The following is a 23,276-nucleotide window of genomic DNA, read 5'->3' as shown; positions in this document are numbered from 1 at the left end:
CAGCGGCCATGGCTCACGGGCCCAGCCGCTCCGCGGCACGTGGGATCTTCCCGGACCGGGGCACGAACCCGTGTCCCCTGCATCGGCAGGCGGACTCTCAACCACTGCGCCACCAGGGAAGCCCTCTGTTTATTTTTAAACCTCATATTTAACAGTTAATCCTAACCTCGTGCAAGTGTGCCTTATAAATAAGTTGAGAAGGTAGTGATTTGTACGGGTTTCCTGGCAGATCCTGTTTACCTCATGGGAAGGCGCTGGTGGGATGAGGTGGGAGGCCTTTCTCCTGACCATGTGACTGCTCTTATCTTGGTGGAACCGTTCCCAGTGCCGAGGCTGTGAGACATCCCCCGTGCTGTAATACGAGTTACTGTACACGTTCAGGAGGCAGATGACCAGTTGTTGCGCGTGTTGTTGCCTTAATCTGGGTAGGAAAAACCGAGCCAAGTAGAACATTAGTGCAGTGCCTCTTAACCAGATAAGGTTGCAAGGAGAAAAGGGTGTACTACGAGTGAGTCAAATCTAGAAGAAGTCGAAAGTAAGAAAGAGGTGATGTGACAAACTGATGGCAGATAAGATGATGAACCGAGATCTTTTCACTACCAGCACGATGTTTGGCTTGCTGCACAACTGTCGTCTCTGGCAAAGCGCCTGAAGGTTGATGTGGAACATCTGAGCCATTCGGAGAGGAAACGTCAAAGTTGAAGCAGACTATTGTAAAGCCACGTATCCAGGTTGAGGTCCCTGCAGCTGTACGCTTTGCAGAGTGATTGAATAGATAGATGACTGGGTCTCGTCGATACTTCCGCCTCTCTCTCGAGTTCCGTGAGGTTGCGTTTCCCTTCATGGCTCTCCGTCTCACCCCGTCCCTGCCCAGGGAGCTGTCCCTTTCTAGCCAGCTTCGTGCTGTAAGTAGACGTCTGGCTCTGAGTCCTCAGAGTTGTGCTTTCTGAGGGTATCCTGGTTTATAAGACCCTCATGTGGTAACTGTCTGCACGGGTTTGTGTGCCTGTATTAGGTTTTCTCTATCTTATTCTTTCTCCTATCAATAAAAGGGGAAATGGCAGTGGGAGACAGCGGGGGCTGGGCGGGGAGGGGTGGAAGTGGACTGTTGGATTCCATGATAGTCAAAGGACATAACACCCCGGTTGTTTTTTTCTTTCAGTGTTCTAGTGTGTTTGCGTGAAGATCATCACTTACTTGACAGAAACATAGGGCAAAATTTTGTGAAAAACCAAAAAATTTACACGTGAGGCTGACTTCAGTGGCTATCCAGAATACAGTTCATAGTATACAGTTTTTTTATACAAGAAAGCTCGAGTTAACACTAAAATTTCGCTTTGTTGTGAAACTCTTTTTCTTTGATTATAAGGCTAATGCATAATATCCTTGGTGGAAATTTTGGAGCATACAGAAAAGCACCAGAGACAAGATCACCTCTAGTCTGACAAGTTAACATTGTGGTTCCCATTTCAGTGCGTGTATTTCCAGTCTTTTTTCTGTCCATAGGTACTGTATGAAATTTCACTTTTCCCAGAACAAAGGCTGCTAAGGATGGGGAACATTTTCAAAAAACACTTTTCCCTCTCTGTGCCCATAAGCACCATCGTGTTTGCCTGCAGAGGTCACTGACCTCAGCCCCTCTTCCAGGCATGAGTCGGTACATTCGTGCAGATAAAAATGACGAGGGGCGTAATGAGGACAGAGAGAGTGGACTGTTTAAAAGCCCAGTCAGCCTTTCCACCAAGACCAGTGGGCGGGCCTTTTTGTAATAAGAGGCATGTGAGGTGTGGGGTTTTTTTTTGTTTCATTTTTTTTTTTGCGGTACGCGGGCCTCTCACTGTTGTGGCCTCTTCCGCTGCAGAGCACAGGCTCCGGGCGCACAGGCTCAGCGGCCATGGCTCATGGGCCCAGCTGCTCCGCGGCACGTGGGATCTTCCCGGACCGGGGCACGAACCCGTGTCCCCTGCATCGGCAGGCGGACTCTCAACCACTGCGCCACCAGGGAAGCCCAGGTGTGGGGTTTTTTAATATTTTTCAATCAGGCTCAAGTTGGACTCCGGCGGACACACTGTCTGTGTCTAGCCTGCTGTCTCATTTCTACTCATCCCTCTGTTATTGCTCAGTTTTCAACCTGTCTGCCTCCTCAGTCAGTTGGGTTTCCTCTCTCTGAGCACTCGACGAAAGTTGAAAGGGACTATAAATATGTAAACTGCCATTCATTATCAAGTGTTGTTTGATGATCCTGTGAGGTTGCTTTTTCTTATATGTTTTTTACTAACATGAGTGGGTTTGGAACAAGAATTTGTATTTCTGCAACTGGTCTTTGAAACTCATCCACAATAGAGGTAGCATTTTGGAGGTACAGGATGGCCCGGGGCAAGAACTCAGATAGTGGGCCTTCCTTGGAGTCTGGTGCCAGCTCTACCTCTTTCTAGCCCAGTGACCCCATGAAAGTCACTTTGTTAATTTTGTTTCATGAAAGGAAAACAACATGAATACCCTAACTGGTCCATGAGTGTGCGGTCATGTATAACAGGGGAAGTGGCCGTGAGAGGCAGCAGAGTTGGGGAGGGGGGAGTGAAAGTGGTCTGTTGGACTTCATGATGGTCAAAGGCCGTAACACCCAATTTTTTTCCCCTCGGTGGACCTAAAATGTTCTCAGAACGTGTGTGAGATAACAAAGCCCATTATCATTTCTCACCCACCTGCCTACCCGCAACCTAGTCCACAAAGGCAGCCTCTCCATTCTCTGAGGCTGCTAGTTTGGAAACCTAGAAGGCTCTTTGTCCTGGCCATCCCCCTCACCAGCACACCCAGTCTGCCGTCACGTCCAGCCCATTGTCCTCTGCTGCTCGCATTTGTGACCATTCCTCTGTCGCTGCCATCCCTCCATCCTGTTACCTCCTGCTGGACTCGTTCCTCCCCCAACTGGCCTAGCTTTGCTTCGAACACTCCACCTTATAGTTCCTTGCATATGTGTCTTACCTCCTTGAGCAGATACCAAGTTCCTTGAGAACAGAGGTGAGATTTTTCTTATCTTTGGCCCCTTTGCCACCCTTCCTTGTCTGGCCCTGCACCTTAACATGGTAGGTGCCCGATTTAAAGTTTATTGAATGGGGTAGAAGTGAACTGAATTGATTGGATTGTTTAATCTCTGAGCCAGATTTGGGCTCACCTTTGAGCGGTTTTGGCTGATCTGGTCGTGGCATGCTGTTGCAGGGGAGCGTTGGATCTGCGGCCTGGCTGCAGACGACCACATCCCCAGGCGACGGCGCTCCCCAAACTGGCCAACTGAGGGCAGTCAGATTTGTGTGAGCCCTTAGGCCCCTTCCAGCTCTCGAATCCCACTTCAGTAAACTGCTTTGCTCTTGATCACTTTGAAGTAGCAACTTTCCCCGTCTCGCATGAGATAAAATGTTTCATCTCAAGCCCAGGAGTCATTCTGCGCATATCCTGTGAGGGCGGCTAATGAGAGCCCTGCCAGAGACTCCATGTTGGAAGAGATGGGATCGTTTGCATTGTTCTATTGTAAGACTTTTGGCCAAATCCTCTGTAGAGAAATAAGAGAGAAAACTTAAAATTTTCACATATAATGGTAAAAGTCATGATTTGAACAGGATTGAAGTTAATTTTGAAACCGCTCGGGAAAATGGAGATATTTGAAGTGAAAACAATGTTTTAAAATTAGAGCGTGGCCTTTAAACTTTTTATTCCAACCCCAGGAGTCCTCTTCAGAGGTGGATATTACATGGCAGTGGATTCTTTACACACTTGTAACTTTAAAAACTCACTGCCTTTTTAAGAATAGGGTAAAATATCAACCTTAGTACTTAGAACTCCAAGGTTACAAATGGAGACTTCCCAGGTTTCTGCTGCCTATAAACGTGGCCTGCCGACCAGGCCAGCAGAAAGCCCTTGGAGCCTTTCCTTTCGTGTGTGCCCAGATTCCGAGTCTACAAGGTATGCTCTCTTCAGCTCCCGTGAAGCATGCCCGTCTGTCTACCTGACAGCTGAGAGCAAGCTGAGAAGTCAGTGCCATTTCCCAGGAGGCTTGCAAACACCCTGATCGTCCTCTGGTAGGTTGGAGAACACCTGGAAAATTTTCCGGTTCCCTTCTGTCCATTTGCGGCGGTGCCCACAGTCAGACTGATGCCATTTATGGAACGACTCCAGAGAGAGCTCCTGGAAGGGCAGGGGCACCACAGGGCCAATAACAGCCTTCCTGCCAGCATGTGAGCAAGGCCCAGGAAAGTGTCTGTGAGGGAAGGGGAGGCTCGCTCCTAGATGTGTCCTCAGTCTGATTATGTGGGTGTCATCTGTGTCCCTACACACACACAGCGTGTCATGCTTTTGCTGTGGGCTGTGCTTTGGTTATATATAATCCCAAGTTTAGCCTTCTGAGATTGCCCTGTCATCACTGTATGTAAAATTACAAGGTTCAGAGATATAATTCACATACACAGTAAAATATCGCTTGGATTTGCCTTACATATACAGTACAATTAGCCTTCATTCAGTCCAAATCAGTTATTGCGCCTCTAGTTTATTTTTTTAAACTGAGATATAATTCACATAACATAAAATTTACCATTTAAATTGTACAGTTTAGTGGTTTCTAGTATATTCTCCTAAGTTGTGGAACTATTACCGCTGTCTAATTCCAGAATATTTCTATCACTTTAAAAAGAAATCCCTACCTATTAGCAGTCACTCCCAGTTATTTTTCCCTCCCCTCAGCCCCTGGCAACGACTCTTCTTTCTGTCTCTATGGATTTGCTTATCCTGGACATTTCATAGAAATGGAATTATATAATATGTGGCCTTTTGTGTCTGGTTTATTTCACTTCGTATAGTTTTTAAGGTTCATCTATATTCTAGCATATATCAGAACTTCATTCCTTTTTATAGCTGCGTAATATTCCACTGTATGGATATACCACAGTTTGTTTATCCATTCATCAGTTGATGGACATTGGGATTGCTCCAATTTTTGGCTATTAATGAACAATGCTGCTATGAACATTTGTGTACAAGCATTTCTGTGAACACATGCATTCAGTTCTCTTGGGTACATTCCTAGAAGTGAATTCTTGCTAGGTCATATGGTAATTCTATGTTTAACTTTTTGAGGAACTGAAAAACTATTTTCCTGTCTATTCCTTTGTAATATTTTTAAAGGCCTAAATATCACCTAGTTAAAACATTTTTAAGGGAGGCAGGAGTTAAACAAGTCAGTATATTTGGTTAGAGGAAACATAACTGAGTTAGTATTGCAATAATAATCTGAGTTGGAAAATTTCAGGTTCTGTTAAATACAAGAAAACGTGATTACAGTGATTTATGTTATCGCCACATTAAGCTGGCTTAAATAGGGTTGGTGGAGAAAATGAATTCCCTTGGATTTTTTAATAGACATATTCAAACTCTGGTGAAATAAAGTTTAATTATTTTCAAGAATTAGCGGTAGTAATCAAGGTTGGGAAGGTGTCCTGAGCATTGCTAATTAGCTGAAAGACTTGAGAGCCTGAAGAAATGACCGTTGTTCACATAAACTGGAAGTTAAAGGGAAGGTGAAAAACAGAGGCCCATAGGTTCCTCAAAATGATTACTTGTATGAGGCAGGAATTTTCTGAATAGAATGATAGCGTATATTCTTTCTTGACATTCCATTCATCAGCTTGGCTTGGGAATTGCAAGGCTTGTGGATAATGTATTGATTGATTATACTATACATTAGTGTGTTGCATAACTATTTCTAAAGCATAAACACAGAAAATGATAGCATTTGGGGGGGGGCGGTCTGTGGTGATTTCTTATTTGGCTACGCCTTTACAGCTTGACGTTTCTCACGCCTGCCTCTGAGGCCCTGTGACCTGTTCCAGGTCAACTTTCCCAACCTAGTGAGAGAGGCTGTCGGCCACTGGATAATCAGAAAATGGGCTGCATCATGGTTACGTGAAGGAAAATAGGATTTAGTCCAGCCTTTCTTACTTATTACTTTGTGGTGTTGGACTTCCCTGAGCTTTCTTGTCCTTGTCTGAAAAATGGGGAAATTAATAATGCTTTTCGCCCAGGGCAATGCCAAGATCCGAATGAGACAAGGGACATGAAGACACTTTGTAAACTAATGTAAATTGGTGGTTTTGTCATAGTTCAGTTCTGGCTTTTCCCCACAAGACATCAGCCTTTCCTTGGAGTGGCTTATTCATAGCTAGACCAAACTGCCAACGCTGAATCCTCTTTGCAGTAAAGTACTTAGAGGAAACCAGGAATCTAGACTCCTGAAGTAAAGCAGGACTCTTCTTCCATGTGTGTTATTTTGTAGGACCATAACTCTGTAGCCATACAATTCATCGCACTTACAAGTACTGAACATTAGCTCACTCTGTCAGTGCAGGCTCTGGACTGGCCTTTTGGTGTAAGTGCGCCTAACTCAGGGGGCTGCCGTCTCCCTGCCCTTCTGACAGGGGATTGCCACTTCTTAGTCACAGACTAGTCCAACTGGGTTTGTCTCTGAAGGTTAATTTAGTGGCGGAGATTCAAGGTAGACTTGGGGTGCAGGAGTACACAGTGGTTCCTGTCTTTGCTGCAGAAAGGGAGAAGCCCTCAGTGGAATCTTGGCTGGATGACTCATCTCATCTGGAAGTTCTGACCCTTGTCACGATTAGCACAGTCTTACAGGTCCTTGCACTGGGAGAAATCGGCTTTCACGACAGTTAAAGTGCTCTCGCCCTCTGTCTTACGTCTGTTCTGTAAGCTTTATGGATGTTCCTTCAGATTACCAATACGTGCTGCCAGCAAGCCAGGGCCCCATCAGCAGTGTGACACTGATGCATCTTCAAACTGATTTTTTAAATGTTCAGGTAAGTCAGTCATCTCTGATTATATGCAGTTCTTTCTTTCACCTTCCGGACCTTCTTCCTTCCTCCTAGTTACTACTAGAAGAGTCAGAACTACAGAGTATTAAAATATTGGAATTCAGAGCTTTAGAAACCCTTGGGATCACAGGGTCATTGGTACTGGAGATGGCGCTGAAAATACTCCGGCCGGCACTTTTATCATTTGTTGATGGCGGGAATCCAATCCCAAAACGTCAGACTCAAGAACTTCAAGTTGTTGCACCTAAGAGCCTTGCCTTACGCTCCTCACGTGGCTTTACCTTTCTTGCTCCCTCTTGTGTTTATGGATCATCTTCGGGCTTTCTTCGCCCCCCAGTACGTATATATTTCCACTTTCTGTATTAGCAAGTCAACCACTACCTTCAAACATCGTTAAAATATTGGTATTCAGATGGAGCAGGTGACACATATTAAAGAGGTAAATTGAAATATTCTTTGTGCATTTAGATAGACCATAGTGTAGCATATTTGCATCGGAAAAGAAACATTGTTACACAAAGAAGTTATCTTAATAGGGAGTAGAGATTTCTTTAAGGCTGCAAATCAGTAGTGAAACAGTGATTGAGAGGATTCTTTGAGGCCATTATTAACTGTTTCAGCAAATTTCTAAGTTAGCTTTATCTGGTATTTGCCAGACTCATGCACGTGGACTCAGGTAATAACTTTCTCAGTGTAGGAAATGAGATTAATGACTTCTTTTTTTTCCAAAGTGGAATTAACTATTGTATTTACATAGTGTTTTACCATTTGCAAAGTGTTTCCGTGCATGATCTCACTTGATCCTTATACACACTTAGCTGGGGAAATATTAGCCTCATTTAATGAGCAGCCTGAAACACAAAAAGGGTATGTCATTTGCCTAAGTCCACACAACAGATAGGACCAGGAATAGTATCCAGGTGTTTCAACTTCAAATCCAGTATGCTATTATCTGCCCAAGAACCGACCACTACCCCCAGCCTTCGTATAGAAACCCAGGCAAAAGCTTTGTTAAAGCAAAGAGTATAGTGTCTTAAGAATATTCCTTAATCAGCCCTTAAGTTATTTTTGCTCCTTTACACTTCTCCCTAAGATTCGTAATTGCTTTCAGAGATCCCTAAGTTGATTCTCATATTCTCTGCGGAGCATTTATGTCCTATTTCTTGAGTAAAAGTGCTGTAAAGACAGCAGCCTCTCATCTCCCTCTTTTTTAATATTTAGTCCAATACCCGGTTCTGTGCAGTTTGTCTGGACAATTGCTCTTTGATATATCGCCCTCCTGTTGGAAGCCGATTTCTTTAATGCGTGTATGACATAGTTTCAATTATTTGCTTTTCTGTGTAAAATTCATTTGTTACGGATAACTTTCAAAAGTAATTCCATTAAGCATTTTATCCTTTTTGGGGGCTGCACGAACTATTTCCAGGAGAGGAGGGAAGAAAATGCCTGCCAGCAAATCTTCTACACCTCTCTTGTCGGTGCCACGTGGTGGAGCTCCTCCTGTCTGCTGACTCAGACGCGGTGCTGCTGAAGCCCAGTGGCAGGGAACCAGGCAGAGTAGTTCATGCCCAGCCGCCACACGTTTTCCCGGTGTTAGCCGGGCCTGGGGACATGGCTCAGGTCATCCTACATCGCATCAAATGACGATCTTTGAAACGTCTTATTCTGGAACGGTTTCAGACAAAGATCGAGAATACGTTCCTGTTGCTTGTCAAAGAGAAATAAGGAGAGAAAAGTTTGTTTCACCCGGTAATTTAGGAAGGGATTCAGTGGTGTGCTGTTTGATGTTTAACAACCAGTCTGGGGGGAAGTGGCAGTGACTTTTCATATTTGCCAATTTTCATGGTATAAATAATCCCACCCTGGCCATTTTCAAGCTACCAACATAATATTAACAGGTTCTCAAAATTCCTAAAAATTTAGCAGTCGGCTCTGGAGGGCTAGTAGAAGCCAACTCCAATCCAGTGCTGTAAGTAAACAGTAACCTAGGTTGCTCTTGGGAAAGGTTTGTAGATCAGGCATTCGGTATCTGCCTTGAGTTCATCAGCAAGTTTTCCCCAAAAGGATGCAAAATAAAATTCAAAAAGGAAATTTCCTATTCACAATAAATGCTACAAAATAGAGTTTATCTTTGAGTTTATATTCGTGGAAGTATCCTTTTTCACCGGCAGAGAATAGCTATTGTCGTTTTTGCTGCTATACTTTTCCACTGGCTATAGGGCATTTCTCTGTTATAATATATGAACAGAACTGAGTTTTTAAAGGGCCTTTACATTTTGCTTCCTCTTTTTATACCATTGAGACAAACATTTTCAAGGAAAGTTTGCTGTTCTAGTTTGACTTATTTGTGGGCTTTAAGATGAATCGAAATGTAGTAAATTACATAAAATCCTGTTTATGTAGTCTCCTTCATTTGTCACTCAGGTTTTATGCCTCAGTTTCAACTCATTTCAAGAATTTGGTTTCAAATCCCAAGCAAAAGTTTTTTTTTCCTTGACTCATAAAAGTATATCCTATAAATGGTGATGTCTGCAGCGTCATTTTCACTCCAGATAAACTCTAGTGTGTTGGGTTTTGTTGTTTTTCAGACAATATATTCTGGTGTGAGATGGAAAGATGGTTACCCATCAGGGAATGAGTTAACCATTAACTTGTAATGAATCTGAAAATGTGTATTAGGTGTTTTTAAAAGTAGTCTGTGCTGACAAGTGGAAGAAGTTACATATAACCTGTGCTGTGCAACACACCATTTATTCAAAAGGCTCACTGACCTGTAAAAGATAGATATCATTTAGTAATTCCTTTCATGCTATAATATGAAATGTGTAGTTTTATACTACTTGTCATATAAATATTTGGTTTTAAACTTACTGACTTGGCCCTCAGTATGGGATATTGGAATCCAATGTTTAATTTCCAGCTCTACCACTAAACTTTTCTGATTTTCAGTTTCTTTATCCGTAAGTTTCCTTTTCCATAAAAGGACCTTTTGTTAATAAATATGCCTTTTTTTGTTCATTTGTTTTAAGTCAAATTGGAGTATAATAGGGAAAGGTGCATTCTTACCTGTAGATTTTCAAACTGTAAAGCAGAGCTGTCTGTTAGAAATATAATGTGAGTCCACAACTGCAAGTCATACATGTAATTTAAAGTTTTCTCGTAGCCCCATCAGAAAAGTAAAGAGAAACAGGTAAAATCAATTTTAGTAATGACTTTGTTTAACACAGTATAACCAAAATGTTATTTCAACATGTAATCGATGTAAAGAATTACTGAGATATTTTACATTCTTTTTTCCACATTAACTGTGTGAAATCCAGTGTGCGTTTTATACTTAACAGCACGTCTACGTTTGGACTAGCCACATTTCAAGCCCTCAAAAGCTGGTGACCAGTGGCTACCATATGGGACAGCATGGCTCTGTAGAATAGCTTTAACGCGTATCTTACAGTGTAAATATCACATTTACACATTCACAGAAAATGATTTGCTTTTCCTAGTAAGCTGTAGCTCTCAATTAGAGTGTTATTGTTAGTAGCTGAACCCCAAATAATTCGCATTTCTTTCTTTGATTTCTGAAAGACTCTTTAGCAAATAGTGTAGAAAAATGAGGGTCCCTCACAGACATAAATGTTACTTTTCACTTTTCAAAACACCCAGTTTTAAGCAGAGAATATTTTACACGTATGGCACTTATTAAAATCACAGACAGCTTGATGGGACAGAATTAGCACATAAGCCTTCTTATTACTGTTCTGTAAATGCTTCACACCTGATCTTAAAACAGAAATCAATTTTATCTAAACTAAAATAAGGCACATGCTTTTCATAGTTACTTTAAGTGTGAAGGATCCCTTTTCAATATGAAAATACCAGGTTTAAGCCTGTTGGCCTTTGCTCCTGTGGAATTTTGTACCATCCGTTTGCAGCCCGAACATAAAAACAACTCATCCACTCTCCTGGGTAGCTGTGGGACTTCCTTGCCCTCTACCCCATGCAGGTTCCCCCCTTGCCCTCTCCCCCCAAGGAGATCTGGGGTCATCCAGTTCTCGGACTGGACGTTCTGAGTGCCGTGGGGGAAATCTTCCAACCCTCTGCAACTGGATGATAGATAGATTCTGCTGTGGTGGCAGTAGGAAGACTTAACCTTCCCTTTGAATATCTGTCCCTGGGCAGTGGGTGGAGAGAGTCTTTTTTAACCAGCCTGTGCTCAGACCAGCACCAGAAAACCTGACCGAGCCTATTCAGGATGGATGGCCGATGAGATTCAGAGGAGAACTTCTGGGGATCCACTCACCCCGAAGCAGTACACTCCCTCTCTGGCTCTAGAGCTCCTGGAGTTGCCTCATTCTGCCCTTTCCCGTTGGCCTGTTGTCGTTACACAGCCTTGTCACTGGGCTACAGAGGAAACTGTCCCTTGCTGCCTGTGCTCAGTGCTCTCTGGGGTAGACAAAGGCGGCCCCGGCCCTGACTTCTCACCCACCTTCACTGACTTGCTTGCCTTGCATTATTTCCCAATGACCCCCACAAATACTACTTTCAACATGCTAATTAAACTCCAGCTTATTAATAATAATAAAGCTTTATGATTTAGTGATTGCTAAAGCACTTGTCTCTTAGAATAGGGTAGCACTTTCTAATCTAGGGTCCATGGGCTACTCCGTACCCTGTCCTCCCCCGTACACACTGAAACCTCCCACCCCGGTCCGTTAATGTGTGATTGTGTTTGTATATGAAAACACTTACACGCCGCTTTTCCTCAGATCACGATGTCTGTGATCCAGAAAATGCTGCGAACCGTTGGCATCTTGTTCTACCCCATGTCCTTCCGCTGTAAAATCTTACATCTACCTGTGCACCCCACAGAACCCCATGCTCCTACAGCCCGTAGCCCAGGCAGTCTCCTCTTGCTTAGAATCTAGTGATCCTTCCTTTCACCTATGCTTCACCCCTTTATTCAGCTTCTGAATTAGCCACTGTCCGGCCTCATCTCGTAATGTCTTACCAGTAGCACAGTAAATCTCAAACCTGTTTGTTTTGTTCTTTGGTTGGTTTGTTTATCTTGAATGATTCCAGTTCTTTCTCGTAATTTTCAAAGAACAGCCTTTAGCATGAAAAATAAATGCAGCACTCAGAGGATTAGGGGTGTGGTGAAGGTGTTGTGAAATCAATCACATAATAGGATGTTGCAGCTTTACCTAATTATAAGTCATTTTCCCTTTGACTCTGCTCTTTTCTCGGCTTAACCCCAGTCTGTTGAGTTATAGACTCCAGTGACTGAAACGTGTGGGTCCCCTTTAGGCTCCCAGAATGAGTTATTTCCCTTGTTGCCATTCTTTTCAGCAGCTCACAGTGAACAGTTCATCTGTTTGGGATAGAACAGATCTGTATTTAATCCAGGTTCAAACATTGACAGGCTAACCTATGTGACATTGGGCAGCACTTAACCTTTCTGAGCCTCAGTTTGTTTCCTTAGTTGAAAATGAGGAAATAAATTTGATCACAAGTGTGTAAGTATCATTCGTAGTTCCTAGAATAGAGTAAATATTCCGTGAATGTCCCTTCTCTTGTCTTTCTCACTCAAGCATCCAGGTTTTAACCTACAACTTTGATATATTTCCCTTCTACCATGTTTATTTCTTACAGCATTTAGTGCATTATTAGTGATTAATAAATGGTAATACAATTATATGGCTCTTTAGGGTCAGGTAATTAAGCCAAAAGCTTCAGGTTAGATAGACCCTTGTAATAAGAGAGTTGCACTTAAATATAAAATAATGTGATCTTTCTGAAAACTTTCTTAAAAGGCAGATAATTGGCCGAAATCTGATATGTTGGTTGTTAACGTTTTCTTCAAGATAAATCTGTTTGGAGCCTCAGCCCTGTTTAGTGATTGCCCTTTTCCATTCTTTAAGCCATGACCCTGTAGTTACCTTGGAACTTTCCTTGCACATAGCTCTCCCTGACTTCCCTGACGTTGGGAGGAGGGGAGGGGAAGATGTTTGAATCCTCTCTTATCCCTTCCCTTCTGAGCCGCGACTGCCCTCAACTCTGATGCGCGTGAGTTAACACGCTGTTGACGATGTAGTCCCTGGATTAAAAAGAGCGAAAAGGAGAGGAGGAAAACACAAAACTAAACCTCAGGACTTTATAGTGTAGCCAGAAGAACTATAACACCAGATAAATAACGTTTGTAATGGTACTTCATTTTTATCTGCTGAAGATTAATTGATGATAACATTTTGCAATCAGAGAAACACTGAGAGAGTGAAGGGGGTGATCTGTGCCTTAACAGATGGCATCAGGTCTTGCAGCTGATCAGAGCTGCCCCCCACTTCTGCTCTCTTACTCTCACTGTTGGCTTTAGGAAAGAGTGGTTATGGGGTAGGCCTGACATACCCCTGACACGGGGGACCCTTGGAAAGCAGGTTTCTCCAGAGGTCATAGAAGAAGAAATCAGAGACTCAAAGCAAGAAACGTTTGATGCTCAGCCTAGGGGCTGCTTGGCAAGGAATGTGAGTGCCCCCCCCCCCCCCGTGACAGGTAGCAGGGAAATGGGGATCACCACAGGAAATGAATCCGACTAACAGCAAGAGAGAGCTGGCAGAGTCTGCAGACAGGAACTCAGCCCGGCCAACCCTTGTGATACCCTGAGCTAAGAAACAGGTCACACCGCGCCGGGATCCTGCCTACCGAAACTGAGGGACAGTACATTGTGATGTGTTAAGGCCGCTGATAAATTTGCGATAATTTTTCAGGCAGCAATAGAAAACACGAGGACCAATCCCTGTTTTTAATTTAAGGGTAGGAATTCTTTCTTGAGCAGAGCTGACTTCTTAGCGTTGAAAGCCTCATTCAGACCTTTAGTCACAAGAAGTAGGTACTGATTGTCTCCACTTTACCGGGACCTATGCTAGACACTGGCGATGAGTTACCAAGACCTGATCTCTATCTAGGAAACAGATGCACAAACAAGTAGTAACAATGCAGTGTGGTAAATGCATGGCGTCATGTCCTGGGGCTGCAAGCACAGAGCCAGTGATGACTGGTGTACCTGAGGAAGTTGAAGAAGGCTTCTTAGCCCCAAAGGGTGCAAATCCTTATTCCCAGCTATTATGTGTCAAGGATTCCTTTGAAGAAAATAATTCACATTGAATGAATGAACACAAGTCTCTGGGGTTCTATATTGAGTTAAAAGAGTTGAAGGAGTGTAAAAAAATTTTAATGTTATTTAAAAGGATGTGGTATATATTACTTTTGATTGTTTGCTTTTCAAATTTCTCTTGATTTACAGATTTATGATACTAGCAAATAGGAAGGAAAAAATGATAACTTAGTACATCATGAAAGCATTCTACCTTTGTAACCCATTAATCAATTTCTCTCTGAATTCAGCTTAACAAAAATAATACTCTTCACCTTATTGACTTGGATCATCGACAATCAACAACTATTTCTGTACCATTACTTGACTACAGGCAGCAGTTTTCAAAGGGCTCCCTGAGATAGGGTGTCCACGAGGTCAAAACTCCTGTCGTGATAACGGCAACACATTAGTTGTCTTCTCCACTGTGTGTAGGCATTTGCATCATTGGTCCAAGAGCAACAGTGGGTAAAACTGTTGGTGCCTTGGCACCAAGAGGTACTAATAGTCACTGAATTCTGCACCACAACACCCTCCCAGGGGAGCAAAAATGCCAGTGTCACTTAGAATATCCTTGAGGAAGCAGTAGAAAATTTTTGAATTTTATTAAATCTTGACCCCTTGACTGCATAACTGACAGACAAACTGTGGTTCTTTGGACTCTGGTATTTGGCTGATACTTTCTCACAACTGAGTAAGGTGAGTCTCTCTCTTCACTGAAAACACTTGATAGCATTTGTTGCCAGTGATAAAATTGGAGCTCTCAAGCAAAAATGAGAATTTTAGAAAACTTGTGAACCACTACTGTAGTCCTGATAACTTCCCAAATCCTTAAAGCTTTTCTGATGAGATGAGTGATGACATGAATGAATGTGATTTTTATATTGTGTAACAAAATATGTCAACTCAGTGAAGGCTATTTTCCAAATGGCCCAATGCAAAATGATACATGGGTGAATTCAAAGTGCAAGACAGAGCAATCGATTTTAATGTAAGAGTAGGAAAAATATATTGATAAGCTTTTTGATTCTACATTGCAGCAAGCGTTTCAGCTACCACTTGTAGAGTTTTGGTTTAGTATCAAAGAAGAAGGTCCACAATTATCTGAAAAAATGATTAAAATAATCCTTCCCTTTTCAAAAAACAACGTATTTGTGTGAGGTCAGATTTTCTTCCTATATTTCAACCAAAATAACATATCAAATTGGAGATTTGAATGTGAAAGCAGATAGGAGCATGCAGTTGTCTTCCTGTTAAACCAGTTGCAGAAGGGAGAGTTGGCGGGTAATTCATCTGAAAGAAAGCACAGTTCTGAATTCTAAAATGTACTGTGTCTTAGAGATGAGTGATTTGAACTTTGGGGAGCAGAGTAATTCATTTATTGGCCCTCTTTTCCCTTTCCTCTTCCCTTTATCCATTCCACAGATATTTATTGAGCATATATTATATGCCAGGACTTGATAGATATTTTATTTGCATTGTTCATTAATCCTCACCTTCATCCTGTGAGGTATTAGCCTACCCATTTTACATATGGGAAAACCGAGATTCTGAAAAATTAAGTGAGTTACCTAAGCATAGCAGCTAACCGTTATTTGAATGTTTGAACGCTCTGCCTCCAGTTCCCACATACTCGAATATTAAACTGTATTATTACTCATCTCATCCACTTGGCAACCAGAGGATGCTGGCACTGTCTGGTTTTGGTTCCTTGGGATACAAGCTGTGGACTTCAGAGTCTCTAACTTGGGTCCAAATCCTGTCTCTGCCGCTTAACATCCTGTGTGATCTTGTATAAACTGCTTACCCTCTCAGAACCTTGGCTTTCTTCTCTGTGTAACGTAAACTGTAGCACCTAACTTAGGGGTGACTTTAGGTTTAAATGAGGAAACCTATAGAAATCATTACCTTATAGAGAAGTGGGAACACGGAGGGCGCTTCACACCTTTTCATTTTATCAGCAATTCCATCAGTCTGTTTGGAGTCCTGCTGGTGACATCAGTCTTTTGCAAGTGGCCCGTTGTTCTGTCCAGACCCTTCATTACAGTTGAGCCCAGGGCAGGCCATGCTCAGCCGGCAGGGTGGTTTGGAGCAGCGGTGGAGAGAGGAGCTGAGTAGTGAGCAATGTGGGGCAGGACAGTCAGGGACGTGGGTGCCCAGTTGTGCCAGCACAAGTTCTCTCTCCTCTGGTAATTACTTAGCTGTGTCCAAAAGGACTCAGCCTTCTCATCTATAAATATAGAGATGATACCGCCCACCTCTGTGCATGAGTGCCAGCCGGAGATATAAAGGCATGGCCATAATGATGGCACTTACTGAGTGTCCGGTGCATATTAATTCCTTTCCCTACAACATGTTCCTTCCTCTCTTAGGTGTGGGAAAATATTCCAGGTGTCCAGTAGAGACCATCCCTTTGCCTCCAGAGTTGGGCTCGTGGAATACTTGTCCTTTGCGAACCTTAGAAGTTTTATCAGTTCCTGCTCGGGAAGTCTGCAAAGTCTGGGACCTCATCATTATCTGAAAAGAGCTGCTGCATCTCAGCCGGTCGTCATCTTAGATTTGACAGCCGCATCAGATCTGAATCAGGTGTTTAGCTTTGGTGGATCTTAGGAAAGATTTCCAGTACCAAGTATTACTTCTGAGTTCTAGCGAATGCAAGAGTCACTGTATGCTATTTGGGCAAATTAAATCTGCTGCTCTTTGTGGGAAGGCTTGAGAAGCTCAGATTCTCAGAAGAGGACGGGAAGGCACAATATGAAATTACGCGGCTTCTACTTCACGAACACCAGACTTATTAAGAGTTTAATAAAAAGTAAAATGCCACTATAACGATTTAGGCCAGATGAAATTCCTCATCTCGGTAAGGTGGTGGAGTGTCAAAATTCCCCTGGATTCGGCTATTACCAGGAGGACTACTGATAAAATGCACAGCCAATTGAAATGGAACTCAGGGACCTTTATGCACAGCCAGATCCTGCACTGTGGGTTTAGTGGAGGTGGGGAGATGTGCACAGCGGGAACTAGCCAGCAGGCCGGCGGGTTTCCCGCCCAGTTACTCCACTTACCAGCAGGCCCACGGCCTTAGCCAGGAGGGAGCTGAACCACGTTTTAGTCCTTCCCAGACCACATCCTCAGAGGCTGACGACATTCACGACAGCTCGAGTTATTGCCAGCGGTGAGTGGGTCGTTTCTGGGAATGCTGCTTTGGGGCTGACTCTCCGGATCCCTAAGTGGCACCCACTTCGTGTCCACAGGAGGTGTGGGTCTTATTGGCCGTGATGCCAAAGAAGTCCTTACGTGCAGGGACCAGCCTGGGTGGCAGCCAAGCTAGCTTCCTTGGAATGTTTTCCAGTCCTGGAGAGAAAGGTGGCTGTTGAGTCTCCAGCTCTAACCACTTCTACTAAGGTGCCTCTTTGTCTGATGTGATTCCTGTGCGGGGTACAGAGACCACACGGGCATTTCATGGATGTCACGTACTGTCAGCTACGGCCCAGATGGTCAACTCGGTGTCCAGGATTTTATGAGCTGGGCTCTTCAGGGAGGCCGCATGGTCTACTGGTAATGAACGTGGCCTCTAGAGCCAGACTTCCTGCATTTGAACTGAGCTTTGCCACTTACTAGCTCTGGGTCCTCAGGAAAGTTACTTACCTTCTCTGTGCCTCAGCCTCCCCTTCTGGAAAAGGAGGATAATGATAGTATCTGCCTCAAAGATACTTATAAGTTGCTGAGTACATAGGAGGTGCTTGGCTAAGTGTTAGTTACTGTGATCATTATGTGCTTTGCGGGTAGGGTGGCCTGATGGTGGTTTTTCCAGTTTGGGAAAAGGTTGCGGGATTCCTCCTGAATGGCCACTTATGGGTGCTGAGTGTAGGCAGGAGAGCTGTGTTCTCGAATCCACCCTTGATATTTTCTCCCCCTTTTCCAGTACCTGCTCTTTCCATCTTTTTCCTTTGCTCACCTGACTGATCACCCGCCTGAGATGCATAGCTGGAATCAGAAGATGAGGGTCTGTGGCCGGGCTCAGCCACTTGCTCCCGTATGAGTGTAGACAAGTTACTGAACCTCTCTCTGAGCAGGCGTGGAGAATTTGGGACGACTTAAGGCTGCCAGGTGTCTTGTAAAGGTGGATAATTGTGCATGCTGTTTTCCTGAGATGATCAAGGAAAGGACACACGTTGAGAGTACCGGGTGGCTCTCCTCTGGAAGCTAAGACTTACCTGACTGTACCTGTGAATGAAAAAGAATCGAAATGATTTTTGCCCTTCCTCCCTCCCTTACAGGGAGCTGTATGCTGGGAAAAGCACCAGAGGGGGAGTCAGGAGACTGGGGTCCCATTAGGTACAGTACTAGGTGCACAGTTCCCAGCACAGGGTAGGAGCAAGAAAGATGGTGTTTCTCTACTGCTTGGTTCCACTCTCTTAAGTGTGCCTGGGGGTCTCCATTCCCATTTTCTTCACAGTGGCCCTGTGTTAACTGGAGTTGTGTAGTGAGTAAGGCTGTCTTACTGTAAGTGTTGACAGTAGTCATGGCTTGATCACCCATTCCCTGGTGACCTCTGTTTTTCAGCTTCCTGTCTTAGAAAATAAGGACCTTGGGCTAAATGAACTTTCGGTTTCTTACAGCTTTAATGTGATACGAAGGCATATGATTAGATATACACTGTCTCTTCTGTCACCTGGTTCCTCTTCTTCATAGCACTTGATGTCGTCTTTTCAGATTTTGCTTGGGGTTTTTGTTTTGTTTTTTACACATTTATTTATTTATTTAGTCTCCAATACCCGCATCCCCATTTTCCAGGCCCCTAGGAAGGAAGCTGCGTGAGAACAGGGACCTTGTCTGTATTGGCCATCCGCACTAGAATAGTGCTTGGCACATTTTAGGTGCTTAATGAATATACACATGTGCCCGCATATATACCTGTAACTAGGCATTATAATGTAGTTACGTAAGTTTGTCTATAGAAGCTAAGTAGTCGATTAGTTATTTCTCTCCTCACACACCCCCCTCCCCAATATACAGCACATTGTCATTTGGAGGTGAGAAGACTAGCGTTAAGAACGGTTATGTTGGGAGTTTGGGACTGACATGCACACACTGCTATATTTAAAAGAGATAACCAACAAGGACCTACTGTAGAGCACAGGGAACTCTGCTCAATATTATGTAACAACCTAAGTGGGAAGAGAATTTGAAAAAGAATAGGTACATGTATATGTATAACTGAATCACTTGGCTGTACACCTGAAACCAACACAACATTGTTAATCAACTGTACTCCAATGTAAAATAAAAAGTTCAAAAAAAAGAGAAAAAACCTTAAGGTGGGCGATAAAAAAGAATGGTTATATTGTCTGTCTTAAAACTTAACACAAAGTCGCAGTGCGTGGCTTCTCGCCTTGTGTGTGCGTGTAGCATCAGAGGGCAGCAGCCCCTGATGTCAGAGGAAGCCCACTGTTCAGGGCTGAGGACACTTGACTGTGAGGGCGACGTGCCGAGCATCCGTGGTGTCGGTTGGACCCTTTTGTATACGTAGCAGAGGTGATCAGCAGGAGGCAAGATATAAACCCTAGAACTGGGCTCGCTCATATTATTGAGATTTCATATTGCTTTTATTATTTGGCCACAAAAATAGACATAATCCTTGTTGGCTTTAGCACACCTACTAGTACTGCTTCCGCTATCCATCTTGCAAAATATAAGACAAGGCCAGAGCTTAAATGAAAATCCTCAGCTTCTTATCTCCTTCCCACAGGAAAGCAAATCTGTCTTGAAAGCCGTAAAATTAAGAGGAGAGCAAGGATAGCATAATTTAACAAAAATTCATGGCACCGGATTCTGAGCTATATGACTGGAGGGATAGGTCAGACATCAAGAAGATGCTGCCTGCTAATGCAGGTCCCTTAAGGTGGTGCTCTGGAGATGAGAAAGGCATGCAAAATAAATACATATTTTTTTTTCCCCAGAAGATTTCTGCAATGCTTTTTTAACTACCCCAAGAAAATATCTAAGTAGATTGTTTGGCGATTGTGCTTCTTATGAAACTTCTGAAAAATGAAACTCAAAGCAGTTATTCTAAACTATAGTTGAAATATATTCATTTTAGCATTTGGGTGTTGCGATTTTTGCTGTATTTAAAAGGGTTTATAATAATAATATTCTCACACCCACCCACCTCCCACTTCCTCTAGCATTCTAAATATTTAAGAAGCATCCATTTAGCATTCTAAGTATTTAAGAAGCTCATTCTGTGTATTTGACAAACTGCATCATTAACCCTTGAAAAGCATTGAAAGATTTTTTTTAACCTTTTACACATTTATATGCATAGATGTCTGTGCAGAAGTGTAGGGAGAAAAGGCATGTGGCTTTGATAATGGTGCTCTATTTAATAAATGCCAAGGGCTATATGAGCTACGCAAGTTCTGCCATTAGAGGGAAGCTGATAATTATAAAATAGGGGAAAGTCTAGTATGGATATTTATGTTATTGTCTAAAAAAGTGTGATTTTTTTCCCCCTTGCTTTTTTTTTTTTCATAAGTTTCTTTTGGGTGCAGGTTGTAATGATAGGGTGTAGAGAATTACTATTACTAACTGTAAAGAGAATTAAGTGTTACTAGTATGATTATTCCTAATTTTCCTGAGAGGATGGTTTTTCCTGTTGGAGCCACGTACCGTTTTTACCTAATTTGTAAAAAAAAAACCATGAAATCATCAGCGTACATCGTAGGTGCGGCCACCATACACAAGTGTGTTATGGGCCCTCAGCCGTTCAGATATGTCCCTACATTTTAAGCAGTTTACACTGTGCAGTTTTCAGGCACTTACATTTTTAAAATATTTGTTTAAACAGATATTTGTTTCCGGAGAAAGTGATTTCGTGTGCATTTTAGTCTGTAGTACAGTAACAGTCTCACTATTTCAAACTGGCTGTGGTGAAGGCATGTCTGAACTAGTGAATGAGAGAATAGTTACAATTCATTATAGTCTATTCCTCTTAAATTCACAAGTTACTTATTACGGTAGTGTTTCTAAATAGAGATCTTCCCGAGACTGCTTTAACTAGGAGATGAATTTAAAATCAGGAACGTATTTTGCATGTATATAATTGTGTTGAGTTTACTCTCTTGGGGGGGGGGGTGGGTAGAGTTCCTTTTAGAACAATCCCCTGATTAGGTTAAACTGCCTGAATCTTGTTTATATTACTGATTTGCTTTGTAGGCACTTTCTTGGGGGCGGGGTCAACTTTAGCCAAACAAAAGAATTCCAGATTTCAAATTGATGAGGTCCAGATAAATAACCTGAACCTCTAAAACGGGTTACTGTTTTACAGTTTTAGAACTCCAAGTTAAATAATAAAGTTTACTTTTAAACACATATGAAATATGTTAAAATATAAATGCTAACAAGTTAGAGTGTTCTGACAAGCCATATTTCACATTATGCAGTTAAGCTCAAGATGGGGAATTTGGTCTTATCAATTAAGACTGCTAGAAACTAAAGAACCTGAAGATGAACTGAGCAGCTCTAAAGCATAATGAATGATGGTCATGCTTGATTGAGAAAACTATAAAACTATATGGTATAATGTGGTTCTTAAAGATGTACAACTCTAGAATTATGAATTTTATAAACTAAGGTGATATCAATACAGCAGATTTATATATACTGGGTTGTTTAAAAAGTTGCCCTTCAAGTTGACAATATTTATGCATTTATGTATTCTTGGAACAATATTTATTGAGTGCCTTTTTTATGCCAAACATATATAATGAATAAAGAGTTTATAAAACATTCACAACTTTTGCTCCAGTAGCTCTTTGCTGACTCTAACCTGAGGTGATAATCCAAAAGGGGAATGTAAATATGTATGTTTAGAAATTACGTCATATGGAATAATAGTGACCAACCTAAATCTCCAAAGGGGCCTTGGTTAAATAACTGGTTGCTTCTTGGTGGGATATTCGTGTACTTGAGTACCGAACATGAGAAAATCCTGAGGATCTAAGTGAGTAGAGCAGATGATTCAGTTGTCCAGGTCTGGAGAGGATTCTCGGGTTGTGCTGGTGCCCAGTGACTGCTGTTGTGTGACTTCTGCAGGGAGAGGAGACAGGAGCTGGGCGTCCATATTAACGGCTGTCCTTGTGGTTACTTTGCAGTCAAATAAAGTGCCCGTGGTGCAGCCATCCCACGCAGTCCATCCTCTCACCCCCCTCATCACTTACAGCGACGAGCACTTTTCTCCAGGATCACACCCGTCACACATCCCATCGGATGTCAGCTCCAAACAAGGTGAGAGCCCTGCCTCCCTCCCCAGGCCACTTTGGATGAGCAAGGAGCCTCATCTCATCAGTCTGAGTGACCTCACAAGGGCCTCCGCCCGTGTCACTGGGTGGGTCATAATACATTTGTAGGAGAATTTATTTGATAGCAATTTCTTTTTTTTTTACATCTTTATTGGAGTATAATTGCTTTACATCTTTATTGGAGTATAATTGCTTTACAATGGTGTGTTAGTTTCTGCTGTATAACAAAGTGAATCAGCTATGCATGTACCTATATCCCCACATCTCCTCCCTCTTGGCGTCTCCCTCCCTCCCATCCTCCCTATCCCACCCCTCTAGATGGACACAAAGCACGGAGCTGATCTCCCTGTGCTATGCGGCTGCTTCCCACTAGCCATCTACCTTACGTTTGGTAGTGTATATATGTCCATGCCTCTCTCTCGCTTTGACACAGCTCACCCTTCCCCATCCCCATATCCTCAAGTCCATTCTCTAGTAGGTCTGTGTCTTTATTCCTGTCTTACCCCTAGGTTCTTCATGACATTTTTTTCCCTTAAATTCCAAATATATTCCATATATTTAAGGAAATTTCCTTAAATTTCCATAAATTCCATATATATATATATACCGTGTTAGCATACGGTATTTGTCTTTCTCTTTCTGACTTGCTTCACTCTGTATGACAGACTCTAGGTCTATCCACTATATATATATATATATATATATATTTACAGAATATATATATATATTCTGTAAATATATATTTACAGAATATATATATTCTGTAAATATATATTATATATATATTCTGTAAATATATATAATATATATTTAAATATATATTAAATTAAATATATATATTTAATTAAATATATATATTTAATTAAATATATATTTAAATTAAATATATATATTAAATATATATTAAATGTATATTCCATAATATAATTTCCAAATATATTCCACATATTT

The 23,276-nt window shown here is 42.3% G+C and overlaps 1 protein-coding gene across 7 annotated transcripts in view; it reads left to right on the top strand.

Moving 5' to 3' along the window:
* The window catches only part of LEF1 (lymphoid enhancer binding factor 1), a 119,217-nt gene that overhangs the window by 56,612 nt on the left and 39,329 nt on the right, over window positions 1-23,276 (top strand). For all 7 annotated transcript variants that reach the window (XM_029235839.1, XM_029235838.1, XM_029235837.1 and 4 more), the window contains exon 4: window positions 22,179-22,311. In XM_029235839.1, coding sequence (XP_029091672.1) covers window positions 22,179-22,311 — 133 coding nt within the window. The remainder of the gene's footprint in view (window positions 1-22,178; window positions 22,312-23,276) is intronic.

Source organism: Monodon monoceros, unplaced genomic scaffold (genome assembly GCF_005190385.1).
Source record: "Monodon monoceros isolate NGI ecotype Baffin Bay Population unplaced genomic scaffold, NGI_Narwhal_1 Super_Scaffold_20, whole genome shotgun sequence".
Classification (NCBI taxonomy): domain Eukaryota; kingdom Metazoa; phylum Chordata; class Mammalia; order Artiodactyla; family Monodontidae; genus Monodon; species Monodon monoceros.
The sequence above is the reverse complement of the archived record's forward strand: the minus strand, read 5'-3'. Positions and strand labels throughout refer to the sequence as shown.